This window comes from Dichomitus squalens (genome assembly GCF_000275845.1).
Source record: "Dichomitus squalens LYAD-421 SS1 unplaced genomic scaffold DICSQscaffold_11, whole genome shotgun sequence".
NCBI lineage: Eukaryota > Fungi > Basidiomycota > Agaricomycetes > Polyporales > Polyporaceae > Dichomitus > Dichomitus squalens.
In genome coordinates, this window is record NW_006766893.1 from 825,216 (window position 1) to 848,220 (window position 23,005).

At 55.1% G+C, this 23,005-nt stretch overlaps 8 protein-coding genes across 8 annotated transcripts; 2 read left to right on the forward strand and 6 right to left on the reverse strand.

The window, feature by feature from the left end:
- Window positions 1-198: 198 nt before the first annotated feature.
- Window positions 199-2,360, forward strand: DICSQDRAFT_37201 (P-loop containing nucleoside triphosphate hydrolase protein; the record flags this gene model as incomplete). The annotated part of the gene is made up of 5 exons (XM_007365308.1): window positions 199-456; window positions 512-592; window positions 702-1,376; window positions 1,524-1,989; window positions 2,044-2,360. Coding segments are annotated over 5 exons (1,797 nt in total), but the record flags the coding sequence as incomplete, so codon positions are not given.
- A 1,472-nt stretch (window positions 2,361-3,832) lies between these two features.
- Window positions 3,833-4,859, forward strand: DICSQDRAFT_180422 (concanavalin A-like lectin/glucanase; the record flags this gene model as incomplete). The annotated part of the gene is made up of 4 exons (XM_007365309.1): window positions 3,833-4,183; window positions 4,253-4,303; window positions 4,360-4,546; window positions 4,653-4,859. Exons 1-4 carry the CDS (start codon window positions 3,864-3,866, stop codon window positions 4,857-4,859), a joined length of 765 nt encoding a protein of 254 aa, XP_007365371.1. The 5' UTR covers window positions 3,833-3,863.
- Window positions 4,860-5,077: 218 nt separating this feature from the next.
- Window positions 5,078-6,410, reverse strand: DICSQDRAFT_146847 (GroES-like protein; the record flags this gene model as incomplete). Its single annotated transcript, XM_007365310.1, has 5 exons — window positions 5,078-5,197; window positions 5,243-5,526; window positions 5,724-5,919; window positions 5,996-6,086; window positions 6,148-6,410. 5 exons carry the CDS (start codon window positions 6,408-6,410, stop codon window positions 5,078-5,080), a joined length of 954 nt encoding a protein of 317 aa, XP_007365372.1.
- A 1,896-nt stretch (window positions 6,411-8,306) lies between these two features.
- On the reverse strand, window positions 8,307-9,652 carry DICSQDRAFT_126817 (uncharacterized protein; the record flags this gene model as incomplete). Its single annotated transcript, XM_007365311.1, has 6 exons — window positions 8,307-8,630; window positions 8,702-8,869; window positions 8,938-9,011; window positions 9,083-9,239; window positions 9,312-9,460; window positions 9,520-9,652. 6 exons carry the CDS (start codon window positions 9,650-9,652, stop codon window positions 8,307-8,309), a joined length of 1,005 nt encoding a protein of 334 aa, XP_007365373.1.
- A 430-nt stretch (window positions 9,653-10,082) lies between these two features.
- Window positions 10,083-14,256, reverse strand: DICSQDRAFT_58983 (acetyl-CoA synthetase-like protein; the record flags this gene model as incomplete). Its single annotated transcript, XM_007365312.1, has 19 exons — window positions 10,083-10,556; window positions 10,623-10,873; window positions 10,930-11,073; window positions 11,126-11,159; window positions 11,213-11,726; window positions 11,779-12,038; window positions 12,089-12,146; window positions 12,199-12,349; window positions 12,415-12,433; window positions 12,484-12,645; window positions 12,696-12,793; window positions 12,835-12,881; window positions 12,932-13,014; window positions 13,066-13,119; window positions 13,172-13,303; window positions 13,355-13,446; window positions 13,504-13,572; window positions 13,625-13,945; window positions 14,010-14,256. 19 exons carry the CDS (start codon window positions 14,254-14,256, stop codon window positions 10,083-10,085), a joined length of 3,210 nt encoding a protein of 1,069 aa, XP_007365374.1.
- Window positions 14,257-14,505: 249 nt separating this feature from the next.
- On the reverse strand, window positions 14,506-18,018 carry DICSQDRAFT_136216 (uncharacterized protein). The gene is made up of 2 exons (XM_007365313.1): window positions 17,628-18,018; window positions 14,506-17,538 (listed from the first exon to the last, which is right to left on the reverse strand). The coding sequence occupies exons 1-2, from the start codon at window positions 17,829-17,831 to the stop codon at window positions 15,007-15,009; spliced, it is 2,736 nt and encodes a 911-aa protein (XP_007365375.1). The 5' UTR covers window positions 17,832-18,018; the 3' UTR covers window positions 14,506-15,006.
- Window positions 18,019-20,269: 2,251 nt separating this feature from the next.
- On the reverse strand, window positions 20,270-21,109 carry DICSQDRAFT_169691 (thioredoxin-like protein; the record flags this gene model as incomplete). The annotated part of the gene is made up of 4 exons (XM_007365314.1): window positions 20,270-20,345; window positions 20,403-20,637; window positions 20,713-20,987; window positions 21,054-21,109. The coding sequence occupies 4 exons, from the start codon at window positions 21,107-21,109 to the stop codon at window positions 20,270-20,272; spliced, it is 642 nt and encodes a 213-aa protein (XP_007365376.1).
- Window positions 21,110-21,350: 241 nt separating this feature from the next.
- On the reverse strand, window positions 21,351-22,190 carry DICSQDRAFT_169692 (uncharacterized protein; the record flags this gene model as incomplete). The annotated part of the gene is made up of 1 exon (XM_007365315.1): window positions 21,351-22,190. The coding sequence occupies one exon, from the start codon at window positions 22,188-22,190 to the stop codon at window positions 21,351-21,353; it is 840 nt and encodes a 279-aa protein (XP_007365377.1).
- Window positions 22,191-23,005: the final 815 nt, after the last annotated feature.

A 23,005-nucleotide genomic window follows, 5' to 3' on the forward strand; every position in this document is an offset into this window, starting at 1 on the left:
TGGGTGGTGTACAACCCCGACTGTCCGGGAATTGGCCGCGCTGTCTCATGAGCACCTCCAATCGCGCCTCCTCTCTACCTTGCCCCTGTACTTATTCTACTCCTATACTGTATTCATTGTCTACTCTCTCTAATGGCACCCCCAACGCGCACCGCACGATGGAAAACAAAAGTTACCACACCACGCCCTTATATACCTCGCCCCCGCCTCACACAGGACCAGCTGGACAATCTCGCCGCCAAAATGCGCATGACGTACGGGTGGGATTCAGACCCGAAGCCCTTCCAGCTCGAGGCGGTCAAGGCCCAGCTCGAAGGGGTCGACATGATCGTTCAAGCACCGACAGGTGCAGGCAAGACGGCAATCGCTGCAGGACCCCATCTGTGGCGAGGAAGTGAGCAGACTTTCACGATAATGGTTTGCCCCCTTCTCTCCCTGGAAGAAGAGATGGTGCGCGTTTTCACGTCGTCTTTTCGGACCGAATGCTAATTTGTCTCGCTCCGACTAGGAGAAAACTTTTGCAACTGACTTTCATTTGAAAGCCATCGCCCTCAACTCGGGCAACGGCGGATGTTCCCCCCGTAAGATCAAGGTGAGCCAAGGGCGAGCCTCACAAGTATACATGACATGATCATGCGTGGAGCTGTGCACGACACCTTGTTATGCCTCGCACTGGACGGAGCTCACACGACTTCACTCAGGAAATACTGGCACACAAGTACCAGGTAATACTCATCTCTCCAGAGATGCTGCAATCGCGGACGTTTACAGACCGCGTCCTACGCAATGCGGGCTTCATGCGGCATATAATGTCCTTGTTCATCGACGAAGCGCATTGCATAGCTCACTGGGGCGCGGATTTTCGTAAGAAATACGGGAGCCTCGGTAAGATACGCGTGTTCTTCCCCCGCGGCACTCCTGTCATCGCTGTGACCGCAACCCTCACCGCGCGCGTGCGGCGCACCATCCACCACACACTGCTTTTCGCACAATCGCCATCCCAGAGCCGCTTCGTGAATGTCGGCAACAACCGGCCGAATATCTCCATCGTCGTCCGAGCCTGCGAGCACCCTCTCAATTCCTATGTTGACCTCGCGTTCGTCATCCCACCCAATATACAAGACCTTCGTGACATACCCAAGACTTATCTGTATGTGGACGACATCGCTAGCGGAACCGAGATCATCAACTATCTAGGCGACAGACTCGAAGCGACTGCTCATCCCTCCATTCAAACATCGACCAGGCTCACATCTCTTCGGGAGGTCATCCGCCCTTCCAACGCGACCCTATCACAAGAATACCGCACGGAGGCCATGGCTCGCTTTCGCTCGGGAGATGTCCGAGTGCTAGTATGTACCGACGCAGCTGGGATGGTACGTTAACCCCCTTTTCCCACATTGTTCACAACAGACCGCGTTCGGCTTCCTACATGCACTCGAGCAGCATCTGCGCGATGCAAGCTGCAAGGTCGTCTGTGTTTCCAGCACCATCGCCGCTTCTAACATGATCACTCTACATAGGGCTGCAATATGCCTGATATAGACCGTGTGGTGCAATGGAAGCTGCCCGCGACGTTCTCCCACTTCATTCAACGAGCAGGACGTGCCGCACGAGGACCCGGTCGCATGGGCGTGGCTATTCTCCTCGTGGAGAGATCGGCTTACAACACTGACCTTGTCAACCAGACTTCTATGCCGCCACCATCGCTGCCGAACACCAATGTTGATGTCAGACGAACCAAATACATGATCCCAAACAAAGCCGCGGCGACAGGGAAGAGGGACACCAAGAAGATCCGCGAGTATGCCATAGCGCATGGAGTCAACCGAGGTGGGTCCCTCAAGCAGGATGACTTACCTACCGGTGAACAACCTCGCATCGACCTGGACCGCGCCGATGAGAGCCTGTTGACTCTTGTACAAAGCACCCGCGTTTGTCGCCGACGCATCTGGGCGGAAGTTTTCGAGAGCCCTATTTGCGAGACTGGTGAGTGCTCCCTAACGCGCTTCGCCATAATAGCCATTCAAGCTTGTCTGAAAGCACCATATGTGCGTTGCTGTGACATCTGCTGTCCTGACCTTCTGGATATCGCACGACCACCCCCCTCAACTCGTCAAGCTCAGGTGCGCCAGGCGAAGAAGGGGTTACACAACCCTTGTGCGCGCGATCACTTCAGAGCCTGGCGCAAACGCATATATGCTCGGGATCACACGGACGCGATGTACGACGAGACAATTATATTCGATGATGATCTCATTGCCGCCCTTGACTGCGTTGGTCCCCTCTCCCCCGAGTACATCACATCTGTCTTGCAAGGCAAATGGGCGTTCTGGCCCAAGTATGGGGAGGAACTTATAGCATTCACGCGCACTTTCACGAGTGACTTCATCCAACCACCAACCAAGCCGCGCAACCCCTCAAAAGCCCCTCAGATTCCACGCTCACGTTCAGCAACTCCCGCACCCACGCCGCCGCCGTTGCCAGCAAGGCGTACAACGCCCGGAATGCCTGACCACCCAGTCACGCCAGATTCTGCTGCCCCAACCCATCCTGTGCTCTCGTGGGCCTCCAAACGCCCCTTGAGCGACAGTTTTCTCCAGCCCGCCCTGATCGACCAGGACGCCTTCGCAGGCACGTCAATGCCACCCACGAAGCGCACGAAGCCCAGCGCCTACTTACCTGAGCGCGTCTCCACACCCATGTTCCCTCCAGAGCGCCCGCTCTCTCTCATGCCGTCATCCACCCATCGCCACCCTCTCCCTACTACGAATATCATTGTACCTGCAACTCCCACACTGCCCTACCCACTGTACACACCGCCGACTGCCATTGTCCCCTCCCCCTCTCATGCGCAACCAGGCGCACCCTACTGGGCCCGAAACCACCTCCCTGCTCTCGCCTCCCCAGTCCAATATCTCCCTCCTAAGCCCGCATTCACCACGCCCAGTCCATCGCCTTTGAATTATCCTCCTCTCTCCTACCATGCCGACGTCATCCGATCCGCGCCCATGTCGCCATCGCCGTCTATCATCCTCTCACCATCTCCATCGCCTCACCCATACCCCACCCGGTCCGCACGAGTAGCGACGTCTGATGTCGCTTCCTACAATCCAAATTCAAACTCTTCGGTACGTTACCCTCATGTTGCCTTAACTGACCAGTTCCCTTCAGTATCAGCTCTGCCCACACCAATGCCATCGCGGCCTCCTAGCACCACATCCTCCCATCCCATTCACCAGTACGTGGCCCCAAAGCTTGAGCCTGCCCAGATGCTTCATCCAGGAGGACCTACATCTTATATTCCATCGCCCGCGACGTATACGACATCTGTTGCGACAACCTCAGCACGGCGACCTTCCACCCCGCACACCCCAGCTCCCGCTTTTCTCGAGTTCACCTGGGATTCAACACTCTCATAGCTCATATTCTGACTTTGATACACATCATGTAGTATTGAACAAACATTGTTTGCAAGTAGGGAATTTTGAGCAGGCGCAGTGAGACATTTCGCTCGTGTACGCTCAACACGTACATCTCCAATTTCTCTAAGTACGTTTTCACACGGGGTACCCAATCCGGTCGCCTGCCAAAACGGCGCCCAGTTGGACCAGCCGTTCGGTGATCCTCACGTGCGGAGTGTGAATCTGGATCACCGAATCTCGGCAGGGGACGAGCCTACGGACATTCCCCTCTTGGCGAACTCACGTCGTTTCAAGGTCTGGCGCGGAGACAGTATGATAGCGGCTGACCATACGCAACCAGCAGCGCGCTCGTCTCACAAATGTTCCGATCTCCCTTCGGACAGAATGTCTATAAACACAGGCTTGGAGCGACTTGTCCGAGAACCTTGGCCTCCCACCATGCGCTCCATCTTGCTCGTGGCTGCCCTCCCGGCGTTTGTGGGCGCCAAAACCTTGTCGGTCGACTTTTCGACCTTTGCGTCGTCAGGCTTGACGGTCGCCCAGTTTCTCGACCAGAGCTCCCTATACGTCTCAGCTTATGAGGTCCAGACGTCCTACCTCAGTGATCCCACCGCGGACCCATTCTCGCATACATTCGTCACTGATAACGTAGACATCCAGGATGGATACCTGACGCTTAGAGTCTCCGGACCCACCGGGCAGGGCGCGTCTGTCCTGAGCGCGGAGGTGGGCACCTACGACGCGAACATCCTCTATGGGTGAGTCTTTCGCCTCTCCCATAGATGCCCAAAACGCTCTTCATCGACTTCGACTTCCGCCGCTTGCAGGACATTCAAGACCGTCGCCATCGCATCCCCTGTACCCGGCGTCGTCCATGGGTAAGAGATTATCGGCCTCTCATATTGAACCGGAACCTGGATCGTGATTCCATCAGCTTTTTCACGTACAAGAACGACTGCCAAGAGTCCGACATCGAGCTCCTGACGTCGTTTTACACCACGGGCAACACCTTCGTGCACCCTGGCCTCCAGCTCACTAACCAGAACCTCCAATGCGATCACACCCAAAACACCCACACGCAAGTTGCGTATCCAGCTGATCCCACTGCTGATGAGCATGAGGTTCGTGTTATTGATCCTTCATTCCCTTCTCTCCTCATCTCCGTTCTGCCCCTGTCCGCGTGCTTCACAACTTCGGCCTCCGCCGAACATCGTCCGACACATGCAGTATACCCTGACCTGGAACTCGAGTGCCACCACATACCTATTCGACGGCACAGTCGTTGCGACATTGAACAGCAACGTGCCTACTGAGCCCTCATCCTTCCTCTGGAACTCGTGGTCTGGTGGCAACGAGCGCTGGTCTGCAGGCCCGCCTACTCAGGATGCTATCCTGAAGATCAAGAGCATCTCGCTCGATTACGAGACGGCTTGAGTCTCGACCATACGCTCATAAACTCTGTATCGATCGTTCGGGAAATGTGATTCATGTCATATCAGTGTGCAAACGGCTGCAGTGCGAGAAGCGCAGAACAGCGGTATTCCTACATGTCATTTGCGCGATTGCCACTTCGGGTCGCAGCGTACAGCTTTGGCAGTGCTACAAGTTACCCCACAACCTGGACTGTGAACACCAATGGCCTCATTTCGGGCTCAATCGGTCTCCTGCAGGCGCACGACTAACTTGACCCCGCTAACTTGGTCGTTCTTCATGCGCTCCAGTCCACCGACGATGCCGTTCAACCCTCCTGGGAGCACTTCCCAACGGTTTGGCTACGCGGCGCGTCCAGTCAGCTCAAGCAGGGGTCGCGCAGATACATATAACAGGTCGCCTAGCTTGATATCGCCGCTATTAAGCAATTCAGGCAGCTTCCACAACAACGTCCCACCGATCTCGTGGTTGATGGGGGTCCTGAAGACACCGTGAACCATATGTACAGCTTTCCCGTCTTTCTGAGCCTGGGCGATGAGTTCCTCTGGCGTGAATTGGACGACGATCACGTTGCCCCCAGGCGCAGTCAAAGCCAGCGCGAAAGGGAGCGTCGCGGCGGTGGAGACAGCGTCGTACACGAGCTCGACGGGTCCGCCAGTGATCTGGGTCACTTAGGCTTTGATCTCTTCGCAGGAGAGCTTGCCGTCGAGGACGTGGGTGGCACCGAAGTACTTGAGGAGGTCGGTGTTGTGCAGGGGGCCGGTGGTGATGATGGGGGAGAACCCGGAGAGGCGGGCGAATTGTATGGCTGAACACAGTTGTAGTCGGTCAGATCTATCGAGTACATTGAACTGCGAGGCTACGGACCGTATTGGCCGTGGGACGTCCCTCCGCCAAGGATCACGATCGGCTTCCCCGCATACTTGCCTCGGCCTCCAGGCAGCCAGGGTGCGAGATACTTGGCGGAGGGTGCGGAGTCGGCCTGGTTGTAGATAGAGAATGCCGCGGTGGCGACGCCAAGATGCACCGTAGACGCAGCTTCAAACGAGATGCTGTCGGGTATCTCGGGAATACATTCAATCAGTGAGCACCCTCATAAGTCTTCGAGTCTTACCCCGGACAACTTGAAGGGGACTCACTTTGACGGCGAACTGCGCAGAACCGGTAAAGTACTGAAGGAAGGTGCCATAACTCGCGCCTGCAATGGTATCCCAGTTTCCATGAAATGTACTTGAGAGAATGGTGAGCAGTCGTACCAGCAGCGAATGCGAATAGCGGGATGGAGACGTACACTCGATCACCAACTACAAACGTCGTGACGCCTTCGCCGAGCTCGACAACCGTGCCAGCACCATCAAGCCCAAGAATGGTAGGATATTCCGTGATGAGGATACCCCAGGCTTGGATCTTCCTTTCGACACCGCCGAGGGCCGCTGCTTCGACTTTCACGACGATGTCGCCTGGTCCAGGCTTGCGAAGTTCCGTAGTCCTGACAGCCCACTGGCCTTGCTTGGCCTCAAGGAAAAGAGCTTCCTGATGAGAGGGAGTTGACATGACGTAGGATAAATGTTGAGGGCACTGTGGGACGGCTGTGAGGAAGGTGCGAAGTAGGGCGGAGTGCTGGGGGACCCTTTGCGAGCAACCTGGCCCTCTTTATAGCTGTGGAAGGGTGTGATTGACTAATCATCGCAAAATGACAGGGCTGACTTGCGCCACCGCGGCCGGTCGAGATGAATGAAGCAGGCGGCGGGCAATCGACAGTATGGTGGTGCATCCGCCTGCAGAGTGCGTTGGGACGGATTTTGGGGTGGACGCCTTAGTAATCGTAGCAAATTCCTGATTAGCGAACATCGGATTGGAACAGGATTGGTGCAAGAGACTTCGGGGAAGATTACTTTGTCGAGCTTGCACTCAATTCTTGAGTGGTCCGAGAACCTCGGGCTCGGGATATACGGAATCCTACTCCTGGTACACACGAAGTTGACACATACTGATAAGATAATTGCATGTCCAGAGGCTGCTGAGACCAAAGAAGGCGGATATGAGCATCATAGGTGTGACGAGCTGAAAGGGGAGTGCCAACAGATGTTGAGGCAGCCACACTCAGGACGTGGGCACAGCGGAGGTTCTTGAATATGCACTCTAGACAACGTGTGACCAAAGATGCTTCTTTGCATCACTAAGATAGATTGGACGTTACCGAGTCATCCGATAAGACGGGATGTACATGCCGCGATGCTCCGCCGCCACCGCTCAACGTCTCGACCGAGTCCGCGCCCCAGCCCTTGCCAATTTGCACGAGTGCGAAAGGGGGCGCGTACACCTTGTACATCGTGATAACCGCGCTCTCCAGCGTGGGTGTCCCGTCCTTGACGCACTTCGAGAACGCCTCGACATCGAGGCCGTGTGGGTATTGCTCCGCCGAGCGTAACTTCGGCTCGTTCACGACGTGATCTGGGGTCTGCTCTGGATCTGGCTCGGGAGCTGAGGCGGTTCGTGGGGAGCTGGGAATGATCCAGGAAATCTGGGGAGCCTTGGGCGCGGTCGGCTAGGCCTTAGGCGTCCAAGTCGAATTCCGTCTCAATGTCTCAAAACTCCAGCGTCGAGCTGAACATGCTTGATACACAGGCTCCTAATTCCGCATCCGAGCCAATCGACCCCACCACATGCTCTTGGTTGTGTCGTCATGAAAGTATGAGATGCAGGGCCGAACAGGGAGTCGCCTCAGCATGTTTTGTAGATTTCCTGGAAGACAAGTCAGCGACCGGTACATTATGAGAGGGTCGGGTAGACAGACCAAGCTTAGCACTCCCCCACCGCCCAGCACTTCAGCGTTGTTGCAACCATTGACATCACCTCTTGTTGGAGGGGCGCGGCTCGTGAGCAAAGATATCAGTGCTTCAAGGCAGACCCAACGTTCGGTGGCTCGAAGAGACCGACGGGGTAGGTGTCTATCCTCCATCCTCCATCCTTCATCCTCAATCCTCCATGGGAATATACGTATCCATGCACGCGCCACTTCAAGAGGTGCACATATAGTCATAGACCAGAGGCCTGGCAGGACACATGGGCCCCCGCTTCAACTTGAAAAAAATGGCAGCAGCGGCAGCACCCCGTGGGAACCGTCGTGACGAAGTCTAGCGCCCGCGCTGCAGAAAAGTTATTTTCAACAACTCAGGCTCTGGACTGTGATCTACAGGCCGCGCATTGACTTTCTGGTGCCAAACGGAATCCGTGACGTACATACTCAAGCAGTGGCCTACATGAAGTTGCTGCGTTCGATTTGACTTACCACTTCAGATTGAAGACTCAGTAGCAAGTCTGCCAGCATCGAGGTCCGCTCCGGCTTCGAACGCGATTAGGGGCCTTGACCTTGCGTCAACTTAAATGGAATATCACAGAGATACCAGGGATAACGAGAGTATTCCTTCTCCATCAAGAATTCCTACGCTACCTCAACAGACGAACACGCCTACCACGTAAGGTCCTCCCGCGCAGCTCCTTCCGACCAACTTTCCGTCGTTTCTTCATGTGTCCAGAGCAAGTATTAGTGGGTATGTCTGACGCAGTGCTAAAACTTCCGGTGGAGCCCGGGACAGCTGTGGTCTGCTGAGTGCTCCCAGCGACATTTGTGGACGATGTGTTTGAAGGCGCCATGGAGCTTGTCGAACTTGCAGCGTTCCCATCGGTACCCGACGCATTTCCGGAAGAAGATACAAGCTTCGCAAGGGGTCCACCGGGCGGCTGGTACTGCGATTTTTGCCCGTCTCCGGGCTAGGCGAGCCAGTCAACACGGTGGGTCAAGAGATGGCCTTGACACGGAGGCAGTATCGGGTCTTACTCACAGCAAACGTTAAGCCAGGGTCAGTGGCCTTGTACGCTCCAGGGAAGTGGACGTAGTCCGAGGATTGCGGCACGAGCTCCCCGCTGCTTTGGACTGATAGTTGTAAGCACTGCGGGTACATCTCCGCACCACTTCCTCCCATATTAGCGACCAGCGCCAGATTGATGAGCTGTTGCGATAGGAATTGAAAGCTTCAGATTCGCAATGGAGATGTGCGAATACAGCATTCGGCCGCACCTCGTGTCTCAATAGGTATTGTCCAGCCTTGAGGTTTGCTGGGATAGTCAGGTTGTAAGGCTTTCCAGGTTCCACTGAATCAGGCATTGAGATAGGAGTTTAGCGCAATATGTTGCAGACAAGGTGCAAAACCACCTCCACCCACTGAAGATCTCCGCCATGTACCAATCGCCAGTGGTTGGATCGATGCCTTTCTCGTCGATATTGAACCACTGGGCTGAGGCAAGATCCTGGAATTGGGTGCAGTTCATCCCGCCACACTCTGCCATCCACGCAGTCATGGCTCCTGTGTTGTGTGGCCACTACGTAACCAACCCAAACTAGCGGTCAGTTCTACATGTCCATGGGCGTTCATCGGAGGGCGCGCAACATACCGTACTTGACCAACGAATCTCGACGATGCTTCCTGCATCGACAGGAGCTTCTACTGAGACGACTTTGGCTTGATTACCGCAGGCAGTGTATGAACTTGTCACGTCTACAATTGGCCCGTTTCCGTTAACGGTACGGATGGCGGTTGGGACTAGGGCACGCGTCATTACACCGTAGGTTCCGTGAGGATTACAGGCTGAAGAGACGTACTCCCTTTCGGATCAAATTCGTCGTCCCCAGTGTAGTTCCTGCCGTTAGCTATGAACCATTCCACAACACCATGTGCTGCCGTCTGAGAAGCAAGAAGAGCAAGCGAGATAAGTGTGGCGGCGATGTGAACCATCGCGGGAAATGTGGCGTGAGGGAAGAGTCAAATTCTGTGTGAAAGGAGTGAGGGATTCGCAGAGCAACGGCTCTACGAGGTCTAATACCTTAGGACCGTCAAAGAGTGGCAGTGGGATTATATAGTTGGTGAGGATGACATGCCCATCACACCCTTATATCCTGTGCGATAGCGAGTTTCAGTACTCTACTCTGTTACATCCTGGCAATGAACGTTTGGAAACTCAATGGTCCCATTCTGTCGTTACCACAAGCGACAATTGGAAGTGAGTTCAACTCACATCGACGAAATTACAGCGCCCACTGTCAGGCGAAAACAATAGCTCTCGTCGTCTTGTGGGTGCTGGAGTATGCGGGAATCTAAACTGAGCCCGTCTCGAGTGACGATTATTGTGATGTCCAGCTACCGTGTTATTCAAACCGTGCTCCCTTTAATTGAGTTCATCCGTTCCAGCTACACGACAAGCCGTTGAGGTAGGTAAGAAGCCCGAACGCCTCCAAGCGGCAATCCAACTCCTCGCCACTTCCTCCTCGAGGTGAGGGAGATTTCTGAGCGTTTCAGACGCAGCCTGAGCTTTATCCGTGAGCACATGAAGACCGCTCACTGGCCCAGGACCGGACCCTGAGGTCCATGAACGGAATAGACCAAGCAAGCGTAGGGCCGGATTGTTCCCGACGGCGTCTGTATGCCCCTCATCGAGGGATTCGCTATCGCATTCCTCTAGCGCGGCGAGCCAATCTTGGAATGGTACGAGTGGAACGCCAAGCTCTTCTGCGATGGGTTCCAAGAGTGTACGCCATGCTACTGGGTGAGGATGTACGAGATGGAGGACGGGGGAAGGCGAGCTGCGCATTTCCAGCAACGCTTGTGCGGCAGGATAACTTGGGATGAAGCTTACCACAGCCTGCGTATATATTCTCCATTGTTATGAGAGGGAAAAAGACGGTTAACCTAACGAACAACTTCGCACCTCGAGAACAGGTAAGCAACGCGTGGAAACCGCAGACTTGACGAGTGCCGGGAACCATTCCTTCTCGTTCCAGTGGCCTAGACGGTCTCCGCACACTTGACCAAGCCGAACCACCGTCACGGGAACGCCATGTTGCTTGGATACGTTGAATAGGACTTGCTCTGCAATCCATTTCGCTTCGGAATAACCCGTGCCCAAGGCAGACAAGGGCTCAAGGGGTACCTCGGCAATGGGTACAGTCGCAGTGCAATCTACGGTCAATACATTCAGCATCCTCGCAAGATGGGAGGAAGAAACAGCGCCTCACTGCGAAGCACGCCAACTGAGCTTATGAACTGAATACGGGGTGGTTCGACATATGGCGAGCCCAGAGCTAGCTCGACCAGGTTACGGACCGCCTTCAGATCGACCTCATACGAAGCGAGTGCGAGATTGAAGTCGACTTTCCAGGCTTAAAAAGAGGATCCATCAGCGTAGGTCTTGTCTCGGTAGATCAAACTGACCATTATGTATGATATGAGTGACCGATTCCCTGATCTGTAGATTTTCAGCACTATGAACGCACTCCTATGAGTGTGTAAGAGACTTACTCCGTGCAGCAGTTCCGGATGTATACCAAAATCGGGTCGGTCTAGCTCAACCTCGACCATTACGAACTTGGAAGAATTTAGTTTTCCCTCGTCCAGCCCTCGGGCACGGAAGCTAGCGCATTGCCTAGCCATAGTCTGCGCATCTCTTCGATTGAAAGCATAGACAACGAAGACCCTGTCGTCGGCAAGAAAACGCTCCAAAACATCGCAGCCAAAGCCGTTGGTAGTTCCAGTGATCAGGACCACATCTTTGCCACCCGGTTCTCGCTGTCGGCGCCGAGCAGGTCTCGGATTGAGATCAGACGAGTAGGTCTTGGCCGTCTGGAGGAGCTCTTCTGCCGACATGGTGCCCAGAGACTCTCCAGAACGATTGATGGCACTTAAGATCGTATCAGTGAGTTTGGTGATCGTAGGCGCTCTGTATACAAAGTCGACTGGAGCCCGAGTAGCGGCATCGGATGAGACTCCGCGAAGAGCTCGCAGGATGGTATTGCGAATCCATGTCGCTTGCAAGCTACGTACCATAAAATTAGGTTTCCGATGAAACATTATCTGAAATTGCATACCTATCGCATCCGCTGCGGAAGATATCACAAGTGTCGTCCAAGGGCTTCAGCAGGACCTTATGCACGACGGCGCGAACGAAGGTCCTGGCACTATCTGGTTCCCAATGAGCAGGGGCTCTGAGGTCGCTTTGAGTGCTCTCCTGGATAGCATCATACAAAGCTTCGATCTCCTCCGTGTAACGCTGCAAGATTGGATTACGGCGGATGTTACCCTTCGCGTTATAGTCGAAAGGCTTCAGCGGAGATGCGACGATGATCATCTACAAGACAGCTATTCATGATGTGGAAAGTCATACCCGAAAATTCTCACCTCTTTGAAGATGCGAGAATGCTGGGGGGCATACGCATTGGCACGCTCCACGCTGGGCCTAGAACGGATCAGCGCTTCAACGGAATAAGTCTCTCGCAGAATGGCATCACCATATCTTTGACCTGAACTCCGAAAGTCGACTTTGATCGTGTGGGCCAACGGCGAAAGCGGGTTCGGGCTCCACCAGTACCCCATTCTGGAATTTGGAAGAGCCGAAGACAATGCAGTCGCGGACATGAGCGTCCTCCTTTATGATGCGCTCTATGGAAGCAAGGATTCAGACATCTCGAAAACATTTGAGTCGAGACAGAAAATATTAGGCACACCTATAGGTATGGGATTTGTCTACGACTTCATCAATAGTCGACTTGTAGCGCTCAAAGGAACGCAGTCACCTTCTCGCCATTAGATAAAACGATCTGTTCATCCATACGACCGTATAGCTTCCATAGACCTTTCCGCGTCGGGTGAGGAATGACGAGATCATTTGTGGCGTATGCGTCTACGCCATCTATCTTCAAATTGACGACTGGCAGAGGGCAATCTGACGAGGACTGCTCATTGTCAACTATGGGATGGAATAGATCAACGAAGGCTGCTTGCGCACCAGGACAACGATCTCAAATTTCCCATCTCCCGCATCCCTGACGGTACTTTGGATCCATGGTGTAATCGAGAAATAACCCCAGTCCATGCCCGGATTCGCTGAGATTCACGATGAGATGCGAGCGCCTCGTTCGGAGAACTTCGCGTGCTACCTGGAATGATGTTCGCCACAGCTCCAATTTCGGTACTGATAGGGAGTCAGCTGACGTAGAAATGCCCAGAAGAACAAGGACATACATGCCATACGCCAAAATCAAAGAAATACCGCGAGAAGCTAGCGAGTTTCCGACCTCCGCGTTCATCTCCGCACCTCCAAAAATCTAAGGTACTGATGTGAAAGACGTCTAGCAGCTCACGAGAGAGATACGCACAACTCCTTTCATCTTTCTCATACGATCGATTTTGCCCGGGTCCCGAGCCCACTCCTACCATTGTCATGTCGACGTTCGCTTTCTCCAGAATGGGTGGAGTTCTTACCTCGACGAAAGTAGGAACAGTAGAGATGTATTCGGCCCCCGTTGCGACTGCATTGTCGAAGACATTTTCTGGTGTCGGAAAGATCGGCGGTGATGACGGCACAAACACCCCTAGAATAATGCCCGTTGTAACCTGCGGAATATGGTGTGTAAGGATGAAGTAGGTCGGGGGCTCATCACTTACTGTAGTGGTGTAAAATGAGACGCCTTGCGCATGGAACATTGGCGTGCCGGCACACGCAAGCGTAGTCCCAGTCATGTCCACCTCCCCATACCCTTTCACAAGTACGCGTGAATCGCTCCCCAGGATATGACAACATGTAGAGGTCTCACATGGGGCGGTCGCTCTGCTAGTCAGCCTCTTGTGTGTCCAGAGTATTGGCTTTGGGTGATTAGTCGAACCTGTACGCCATGGTCAATAGCAGAGCCACGTAACAAATACCATCAATCGCACCAGACGAATGGAGAATCATCGCCACATCATCCGCTGCATATTCGGTTGGTAGTCCCTCAGGTCCAGGGTCATTAGATAACGCATCGCTGGTAAACATATCCTCAAACTTGAGTATAGGGTGCAGTGCGATGCCTGTCAAGTCCCGTGTTGACTCAGTCGCCAATGCTTGCATGTGCTCATCTTCTGATACTAGCACATGTTGGCAATTCGTGCGCTCCAATAGGTGAGTTACTGCTGCAGCGCCATTCCGGGTAGAGATCGGAAAGAGAATGTGACCGGCACGTAGAATTCCAACAGAAGCGATGGTATACGTGACGGAGTCTAGGGAACGCAACAGGTACAGGTATCAGTAGGTCTGATACATTCATCAACGAAGTGTTTTTACCTGTGTTGGCTAGGATGGCTATGGTTCGCCGTTCACGGTTATCCGCAAAGGACAGAACGTATCGAGCGACACGCCTGATAGCCCGGATCGCCTCCGCATAGGTGATGATCCTGAGGGCTCCGGAACTGTTGGGAAAGCAGAAGAGAGGATATTCTGGATTCTCCTCTGCGTTCCACTCAAAGAGTTCAGGAATGGCGATCGCGCCCGACTCAATGAGTTTACGCGGAGAGCGATAGCTCCTAGACATCAGTTCGTCTCACAGCAGGGCGAGGAGAGGTGATTCGTACACGAGAGTTCAGCCAAGCGGCCTTTAAATGGGGACAGCCTACCGCAAAAATAATGACATCGGAGTCGAAGCGAGTCGCGAAAGTTCCCAGAGCTCTGGACTTTCAAGCTCATGACACGACAAGAAGCTGATGCGGGTGCCCATGTTCGTCAGTTTTCGCGCAGGATGTCGTGCAGTGAGAACTTTGGAACGATAAGGTATTCTATATGGACGGAATAGCACTGATTATCAAGTGAGCGGCGAGAAAGAGACCTAACACATCACATGAGACCATAACTCAAATACTGCGCATGCAAAAGACGTACGGTGGAGTTTGGGCCCATCAAGCGTCCCGATTGTGGAGAATCGCCATCAACGAGCACAAAAACGCTCGCCAGTACCTCGCAGGCGTTGTTAAAGCTATCTTGGCCATACCACAGGTATCTCAGCAAAGGTGATGGCGGATGCATAACGAGAGCGATAAAGAGAAGGCAATGTGTGCAAATGACAAGGAGCGTGTTTCGAACGCAAGGACCAAACGAGCGGACAGACAAGCAGGTACTCCAGGTATGGGGTCGAGGAAACAATACAATGACAGACCAACGAGCTCAGCGGAGTGGAGGAGGATACAGCGTAGACAAACCAATTACGAACCCAACTGCGAGTATAATCATAATTAGAACAGAGGCAATAAGCAAAGGGCAAGAATAGCAGACACAATAACGCAGGAGATCAGTCGCCCCTCGAGCTCAAGCTCTGGTCTAATCGCGGCACGGGCGGGACGAGCTCCTTCCCGTACATCGCCTCCACCCGCTTGACGAACTTCGCGCGGATCTCCGCGCTCCGCTCGTCGTCCAAGAAACTATAACGGCTGTTCGCATCGCTCCACACGCTCGAACGGTCCCCGCCGCCCTCTTCCGCATCCAGGTACACCGTGTCGCGCTCGTACCCCGCCACGATACCCGCGACCGTATCGTGCTTTGACGTTGTGTCCGTCTTCGTTGAGCGGGCACGATCCTGGCGCGCGGCCGCTTCCGCGTCACGCTGTGCGCGGAACCCAGCGAGAATAGCGTTGACATCCGGGGAAGGTTCCGGAGGCTCCGTCGACGCGGGCCGCGTATTGGGCACTGAAAGCGACTCGTTACTAATGCCGGCCTTGCCCTCCTCGACCTCCTCGTCATCGTATACTAACCAGGGGCGGCCGTCATCCGGATCCGTCCCATCGCCCTCTTGCGGCCTTCGCGTGTCCATCGCGGATGCAGAGCGCGGCGCCCAGCGCACCCCAAGCTGGTTTGTAGGGCGTGAGGGCCAGCGGCTGTCCCCTGCAAAGTACGGCTGCGCGGACGCAGGGGGCGCCTCGACCCGCACCTCGTTGGAGGGCCAGCGTCCGTGCCCGTTGGGGTAAGGGCTGGCGGATGCAGGCATGTTCTGGTTGAGCACGCGGTTGACGGCCTCGCGGGTGACCTTCGACGTCTGCCGCATGAGGGGCCTCGTCTGCTCCCGCGGGAGCACCGGCGCAGTCGGGAAAGGGGAAACACGTCCACGCTGGACGGGCGGCACGGGCTGCGCCACGATGGGAACGTCCTGTGAGAACGGGTGCGCAGCCGTGTTCGGACGGTCGACAGGGGAAGCGATGGGAATGTTCCGCCGCTGGGCGTTGCGCGGGTCGTTCGTGTCCGCAGGAGCAGAACGTGGGAAGCGCGCAGGGGAGGAGTCCATCACGCTCCATGATGGACTTGTGCTTCTCGAGATGTCCGATGGAACGTCTGGCAACGGTCCCCTGGGCGGGGGGCTCGGCGGCGGGAGGTCGTAATATGCGAGCACCTTTGGGCGCACTAGTGTGGGACTGGGAGAGGGCGGTGCGGCAGCTGCCGTCGGTGTCGATGGGTTCGGTGTGATGAGGACATAGTCTGGATCTGGCGAAGGGTGACTACGGCTGGTCGGGGTAGGCGGGGTGAGCGTGAGAGGGACTGGCACATGTTTCGGCGCGAGAGAGGTCGTGTTTGGCGCTGATATCTGCGGGCGAGAGCGAACGGACTTGGATGGAGACAGCGTAGGATCACCACGCGATTTCGGTGAGGGCGGACTGCCGGGGCGTTGGCCATAATGGAAGGGATTGAACTTCGACGGTGAAAGTGGGCTTCCGGCACCTGGCCGGCGGAGGGAGGACAGGAAGTCGATGCTTGGGGAACGGACCGACTCTGCGTCTGCAAACGCCTTGGTGAGACCATCATGCGAGACCACAGAGTCCCGCTTCTCATCAGACTCAAGAGTGGTCGATGATATGTCGGCAGTGATGGATGTATACGCAGAAGTCGACGTGTCGATCGAAGTGAACGTCTCTACGCTCGGACGGACGTCACCAAACGCGTCAGGCGGGATTGGCGTATTTGCACGCCTCCACTTCTCGTGGATGGGGAGGGTGAGGTTAGGGAGTGCCGGGACGGGAGGGGGCTGGTCCTGCGAAGAGTCTAGCGAGTCCTGCTTCTTGCGTGACTTGGAATTCAACCTGAAGAACCGTCGCTTCTTCGACGACTCCGAGAGGTAACCGCCGTCCGACTCGTCTCCGCTGACAGGGGAAGTCACTGAGGACTGCTTGCGAGACAGAGCTTTGGAGAAGCTCGAGGAGTAGCCCTTGTCCGTCTCGTAGTCTGTCGCTGGGGAGTCGGCGGACTTGGACTTGGACTTATCTTTCTCTTTCTCCACCTTCTCCTTCTTCTCCTTCTTGCTCTTCTTCCGCTTCGCGCTCGCCTCACTGAGGTGCCCACCGTCGCTCTCGTAGTCTGTTGCGCCCTCCTCGCCTGCACCGTCCTTGTCCGTTCCCTTCTTCTTGCTCTTCTTCTCCTTCTCCTTCTTCTCCTTCTTCTCTCTCTCCTTCTTCGACTTCCCGCTCTCGCTCACATACCCACCATCGCTCTCGTAACCATCCTTATTCGGCTTGCGAAGCTTGTTCCTGCCCTTCAGCAACAAGCCCTGCGGCTGCGCAGAAGGAACTGGGGAGATCGCGCGGGGTTCCGGCGTTGCCCTAAGGTCGAATTGGAGCGTCCGCTGTGTGGGATCAGGGGTACCGCGCGCAGGCGACAGCCCGTTGCGCTGCGAGTACTGAATGGAGGTGTCCAGACTGAGGGCATCCTTGCTGCCATTGGCGTTGATGAGTATTCCAGCGCCGGGCTGGGTGCGCTGCGGCTGCGTTAGTCCAGCGGAGAGGTTCGACTCTTCCGACGTTGCAGTCGAGGCATACGTGAGGCTCGGGGAGACGATACCCTGCAAGTGGGAGTCGGTGACATTCCACCATCAGTGCACGTCAACGGGTTGGAGATGTGGGGGAAGGCGGTCGAGGGCAGGAGACGTACCTGGTTATCCAGAACCTCCTCTTCGTCTCCTTCCTCCACGGGGTTGAACATCCAATTGGCGACAGTGCGGCTGCTTCCGACGCCGAGCTCGAGCGCGCTCTCCAGGATCGACGCACGGAGCATCGAGCCGCGGTTTTCAGGCTCGGTCTGCTCTACGCGCTGAGGACGCGCGAACGACGCAGGAGCTGGGCTCTTCGGGAGCATCGCCAGTCGTAGTGTCCAAGCAGACGGAAAGGACGGGGAAAACGAGCGTGGCGTCCTGCTCTGTGTCGAAAGAAAGCTGGAGGAATATTGCGCCCCGGAGATATCAAGGAGTTACGTCAGGGCTTGGTCTCGTAGCGACCGAGCCCCATGCGTTTCAGACGTGTCCGCTTTTTCAGTGACGACAGACGGCGAGGGACCTCGAGGATGCGGGAAGGTGCAGAGGGAGTTGAAGGTGAGGTGGTTGCAATTGGGGATGCATGTGCATTTGCACTTGGGTTCCGAATTCGAATCGCCCGTTTCGGATCTGCTTTGTCCTGTTCTACCATCTTCCCACTCAAATGTTCGAGCTATACCGATTTGCTACAAGTATACTCTTCTCTCACTCATCAGCTCTTCCATTCTGTAATTGATGACGCTTTGCGAGGTGCCCGCCAAGCTCTACGTCCATCACGCAAGGAGCCCAGGCGGAAGTTGAATCTACCAAGTTACGGATAGTGTGGGCCTCGCATTCGTCCAGTATGCCATTCATTTAATGTGTCACCTTCACAACGCCAAGGCCGGGACATTAGGGTCCAGATAAGACGATCGCTGATCGTGAACCAAGGTACATACTTAGGTTAAGGCCCGTTGGGAAGTCCGGTACGAGGTGGATAGCAACGCTGCATTCATGGTTGAGTCAATATCGCGGTTTCCCAATTTGAGCGGGGACCGCCATGTGTACGTGGATGCACAGCAGCAATATTGCACAGATAGGTAAGCACGTCGTCTATGCGCGGATACCCTGAAGATACACAGTATCCCCCTCAATCAAGACCATGTCAAGCATTCGCGAATAGCATGCGGAGTAGTAAGTACAGACACTATCAGTCCGTCTGCTCCTCCCCTTCAGCGCTTGGGACTTCAAAATCGAGTCCGCCCACGCAGGAATCCCACGTAACCATTCGACGCAAGAAGCACTTCATTTCGGCCACTGGGAGGGAGTAACTCGGGAAGACCACCCTCACTTTCTTCTCGCCTTCGGCTTCGACTTCGAAGACGGTGATGACACCTGTCGCCTCCGCACGGCAGCGTGCCCCCATCCTCCCAGCTTGGTCGTCTCGACTTCCAATGCATCGGGCCTTCATTCTGTAGTGCCGCAATGGACTCCTTAATCAACGGCTCATAGCGGAATGTCCGCCCATCATGGCCCGCCTGGGCGATCCTGGACAACACAACAGGAGTTTCATCAGCTTCCCGAATGCCGCCGTTCCAAGGCAACATGTCCGTCGCCTGCTCCCGCCGCGGCGGTCACCGGCGGCACGTCGGCAGATACCAGCACAGTCAAGCAAGCGTAACGTCAAACCCATACTTACCATGACGAAACTGGACGCAACTGTGCAGTACACGCCTTCACGATCCTCTTGAATTCCCCCGTACGGCGTCTCGGCCTCAGGCGTGCCGCGGACACACTACAGTATCACATGGACTGCGCTCCTACATGTTCAAGACGTCCTTCTCCCGCGCCATCTTCCCCGCGCAGAAACCCGCGGCGAGCACCTTCCCGGCTCATGTGCGGACGACCGGAAAGGCGTGGCGAACGTCCGGGACACGGACGCGAGTAGCATGCTGTGAACCTATCGCTGCGTGCATTGAAAGCAACTTCGAGTAGGTTTGCCCACAGGATGGCGGCATGGACGCATCCCGAATGTCACCTTGTCTTCCCATCCATGCTTTTTGCGAGCCGTCTCCCCGAGAAAGTCCGAGCAGAGGTTGACCAAGATCACGAGGAGGCCTACCTGGATGTGTTCCTCACTCACGCTTCGGTGCATCGTGTGCATCTAGGCCGTACTACCTCCATCCCTGTCCCGCGCGTGAACTAGCTCTCTGCTTCACGGAGATGGCAAGGCACCGCAATCATCATGCGGCGTTGAGGTGCATGAACGGTATGTCTAGGTGTGCATACTGATGGCCGCACAAGGGACGTCAGCCCCGAGATATGCAGCGAACTCCTACAGATCGGGTCTAAAGTCAAATCTTCGGCAGGTGATCATTTTACGCGAGAGGCATGGCGCGAATACGATGCTGAAATCCTGAACGGAGGCGAGAATGGCGACGTGAGATGAAGGCCGCAGTAATCTCAGCAAAAGCTACTTTTACGAAGCAACGAATGGTATATATGCGCATTCGAATAGAGACACCCCATGGTGAATAGATATGCTGAAACCGAGACACAGTCCTTTCGCGATCTCAGCAGGTATCGGGCTCCCTTGGAGAAGACGACACAGCGTCTCAGCGCTTGAAGGTTCTCGCAGCATCGGCCTAAATCGTTGCTGATGCATCGATCGCTTGCACTTCAACAGCTTCAAGTGCCACCGTGAGTATCGATACATATCGTCACGGACTCATACATGCTTAGTCGATTCGTTCGGAGGCATGGTACCGTAACCACTCCCCCTGCCTCAATGCTTGTTGAGGGATTCCTGGATAGCAAAGACCCTCTTCACGCTGTCGCGAGATACCAGCTTCTGATGCCATCTATAATTCGTCGTACGTAACGGTAGACGTCAAATGATGCAAATCCATCGTACGCACGAGGAAAGCGCCGGATAGTCCTTCTGAACATCGGCGTAGTCCTTGACCGCGAAGTGAATTGCGACGTGGTTCCACGGGATGAAAGAGAAGTCGGCGATGGTCGGTTTGCCGCCTACGAGCCATTCTTGCTTGGACAGCACCGACTCGAGGACGGAAAACCACGGAGCACCTCCTTGCGGTAACGCTCGATAGCGCTCGGGACCTGCTCGGAGTGGAGGCGCATAAATCAGACAGCCTGACCGAAATACGGGCTGTAATACTCAAGCAGTCAGTATTGGCCGCAGGCCTATGCGCAGAAGTGGATACAGACCCCTATCCCGATGCCTGGAAGAAGAGCCAGAGTATCTCTCCTTCTCATCAGTGACAGTCAGTCGCTTCTCGGTGTCATACTTGTCCACGAGGTAGAGGAGGAGGGCGTCGGACTCCCAGATGACGAAGTCGCCATTCTTGTGGTCGACCAGGGCAGGGATGCGGCCATTCGGGTTCAGCTGGGTGTATTCGGGGGACTTATGCTCGAGTTTGTCGAAGACGAGGTATACGGACTCGTACGTAAGCCCGAGCTCTTCGAGCACGAAGACTACCTTCCTGTGGGCGGGGTAAGGAGGAATGCAAGGCAGAAGACAGACTGAGGCCAGGGAAGAACTAACTAACCAGCCATTGGGGCCTGTGGTATGGGTGTACAGCGTGAACTGCTTGCTGTGCGACATGTTGTAGTGGGTCAGATGATATAGGAGAGGCGAAAGCAAAGAGCTGCGAGGATGAGGCTCACGGTTGCGCTGTGAGCCTCTTTGAATACAGAGAATGCTCGGAGTCTGCAGATACCCCATCTCCGAGTGCTGGTTATACAGTCGCAGCCCTCGTTCGCCCACGCGGCTAAGGTTCCTCAAATCATGGAACCGTATTCCGGGCCTGACATTGTGTAGCTCAGCACCCAAGTCAATACTCTAGCTAAAGCGGATACAGGTGAGGCACGATAGGAGCACGGCCAGAATACAAGAAAAATGTATCGACATAGAACATCGCGAGATGGCGCTCCAAGTCCAGTACTGTCTCCGTGCTATCGCTGAACTGGAGGGGAGACGCCGAGGTGATGCTTGAGGGGCAGCCTGGCCATCGCATGAGGACCATCCGGAACGCATTCAGGGCAGACACTCGGCGCTGCGGAAGGGCCGCAAATAGTCCGGGGGAGTGCGCCGAAGGTAGGGTGTCGACCGCCCGCAACCAGCTCCCCGGAAATACGTTCGCCAGCAGGTCCTCTCGCAAGGTCTCATCCGGACGTGATTGTGACTTTGATGGTCGCAGATATCGATCCAGAGCCAAGAGCTCGTAGCGGAAGCCAAGCTCGAAGACCTCCCAAATAATGCCAGGGGCCAGGGTCTCGGGCACGCGCTGAAATTGTGTCCCATGCCAGTCCACCGGAGCGTCGGTATCGGGATCGAATTGGTCGTCTGCGACGACTTCCCCAAAGATGTTCTTGATAGCGAATACCCGCTTGCCGTTACGAGTCGTCGAGGTGGGGTCCTCGGGGACGCCGTTGAGGAAGGTCCGCCAAAGTTGCGGGCCCACCTGACATGCGCGCGATCCGGGAACCCGCAGTAGGTACAACCAGATGAGGCGCGCGCGGACCCAGTTGGTGAGATATCGTATCTGGCGCGCCTCGTCCTTCGCGCCCAACAACAGAGCGGGCTCTGGAATCCAGTACCCCCACAGCTGATCTGCAGCCCGAGCAGGCATTGAGCGATCGACCGTGGACATGGCCTCAGACCCGCTGGGGATAGGTGGAGGCATCCACTTGTGTGCGAATTCAAGGAACTTATCACGCCCGCGCACTTGCGAAGAATGCGGCGTCGAGACCTGCCTGACATCGTCTGAATCAAACCAATGAGGTTCACCTATAGTCGGAAAACAGCCTGTTTCACTCACAGGGTTTGGCCCGAATTTTGCCTTGAGAGGGGACCCGTCGTCCAAGCAAAGGTGAACTTCTTATGAATGTCGGATCCGAGTCCGACACGGAGGTGCCTGCTCTCGCGCATCAGCAAAATGTCATGGTCTTAGATCTGGTCTTGAGGTACTTGGCCAAGTACCATAAGACCACCAAGACCACCAAGTACTCCAAGACCAATGGTGTTCGCCAAGACCATCAAGACCACATCAGGAAAACGTCACGGACTTGGACCCATACTTGGGCCCAAGTTCATGTACTTGGACTCAAGTCCATGTACTTGGCCTCAAGTCCGTGTACTTGGCCTCAAGTCCGTGTACTTGGACTCAAGTCCGTGTACTTGGCCTCAAGTCCATGTACTTGGCCCCAAGTCCATGTACTTGGTCCCAAGTACACGGACTTGACCCAAGTCTATATACTTGGGGTACTTGGGGTGCTTGGGCCACAACTTGGACTTTACATGTTGACTTCAGTATACTCAGGCCTCAATTTGAGCAATTGGTGTTTTATCAGTCACACATCTTGTATACTTCTTATGTAATAATATCTATCATAGACAACCATACACTAGTTGTAAACCAGTCTGTTTTAAGGCTGTAGAAGCAGCTTTATTGTCACGGACGTTGGACAGACGCCCCTTTTGCCGCCCATTCCCTTTCCT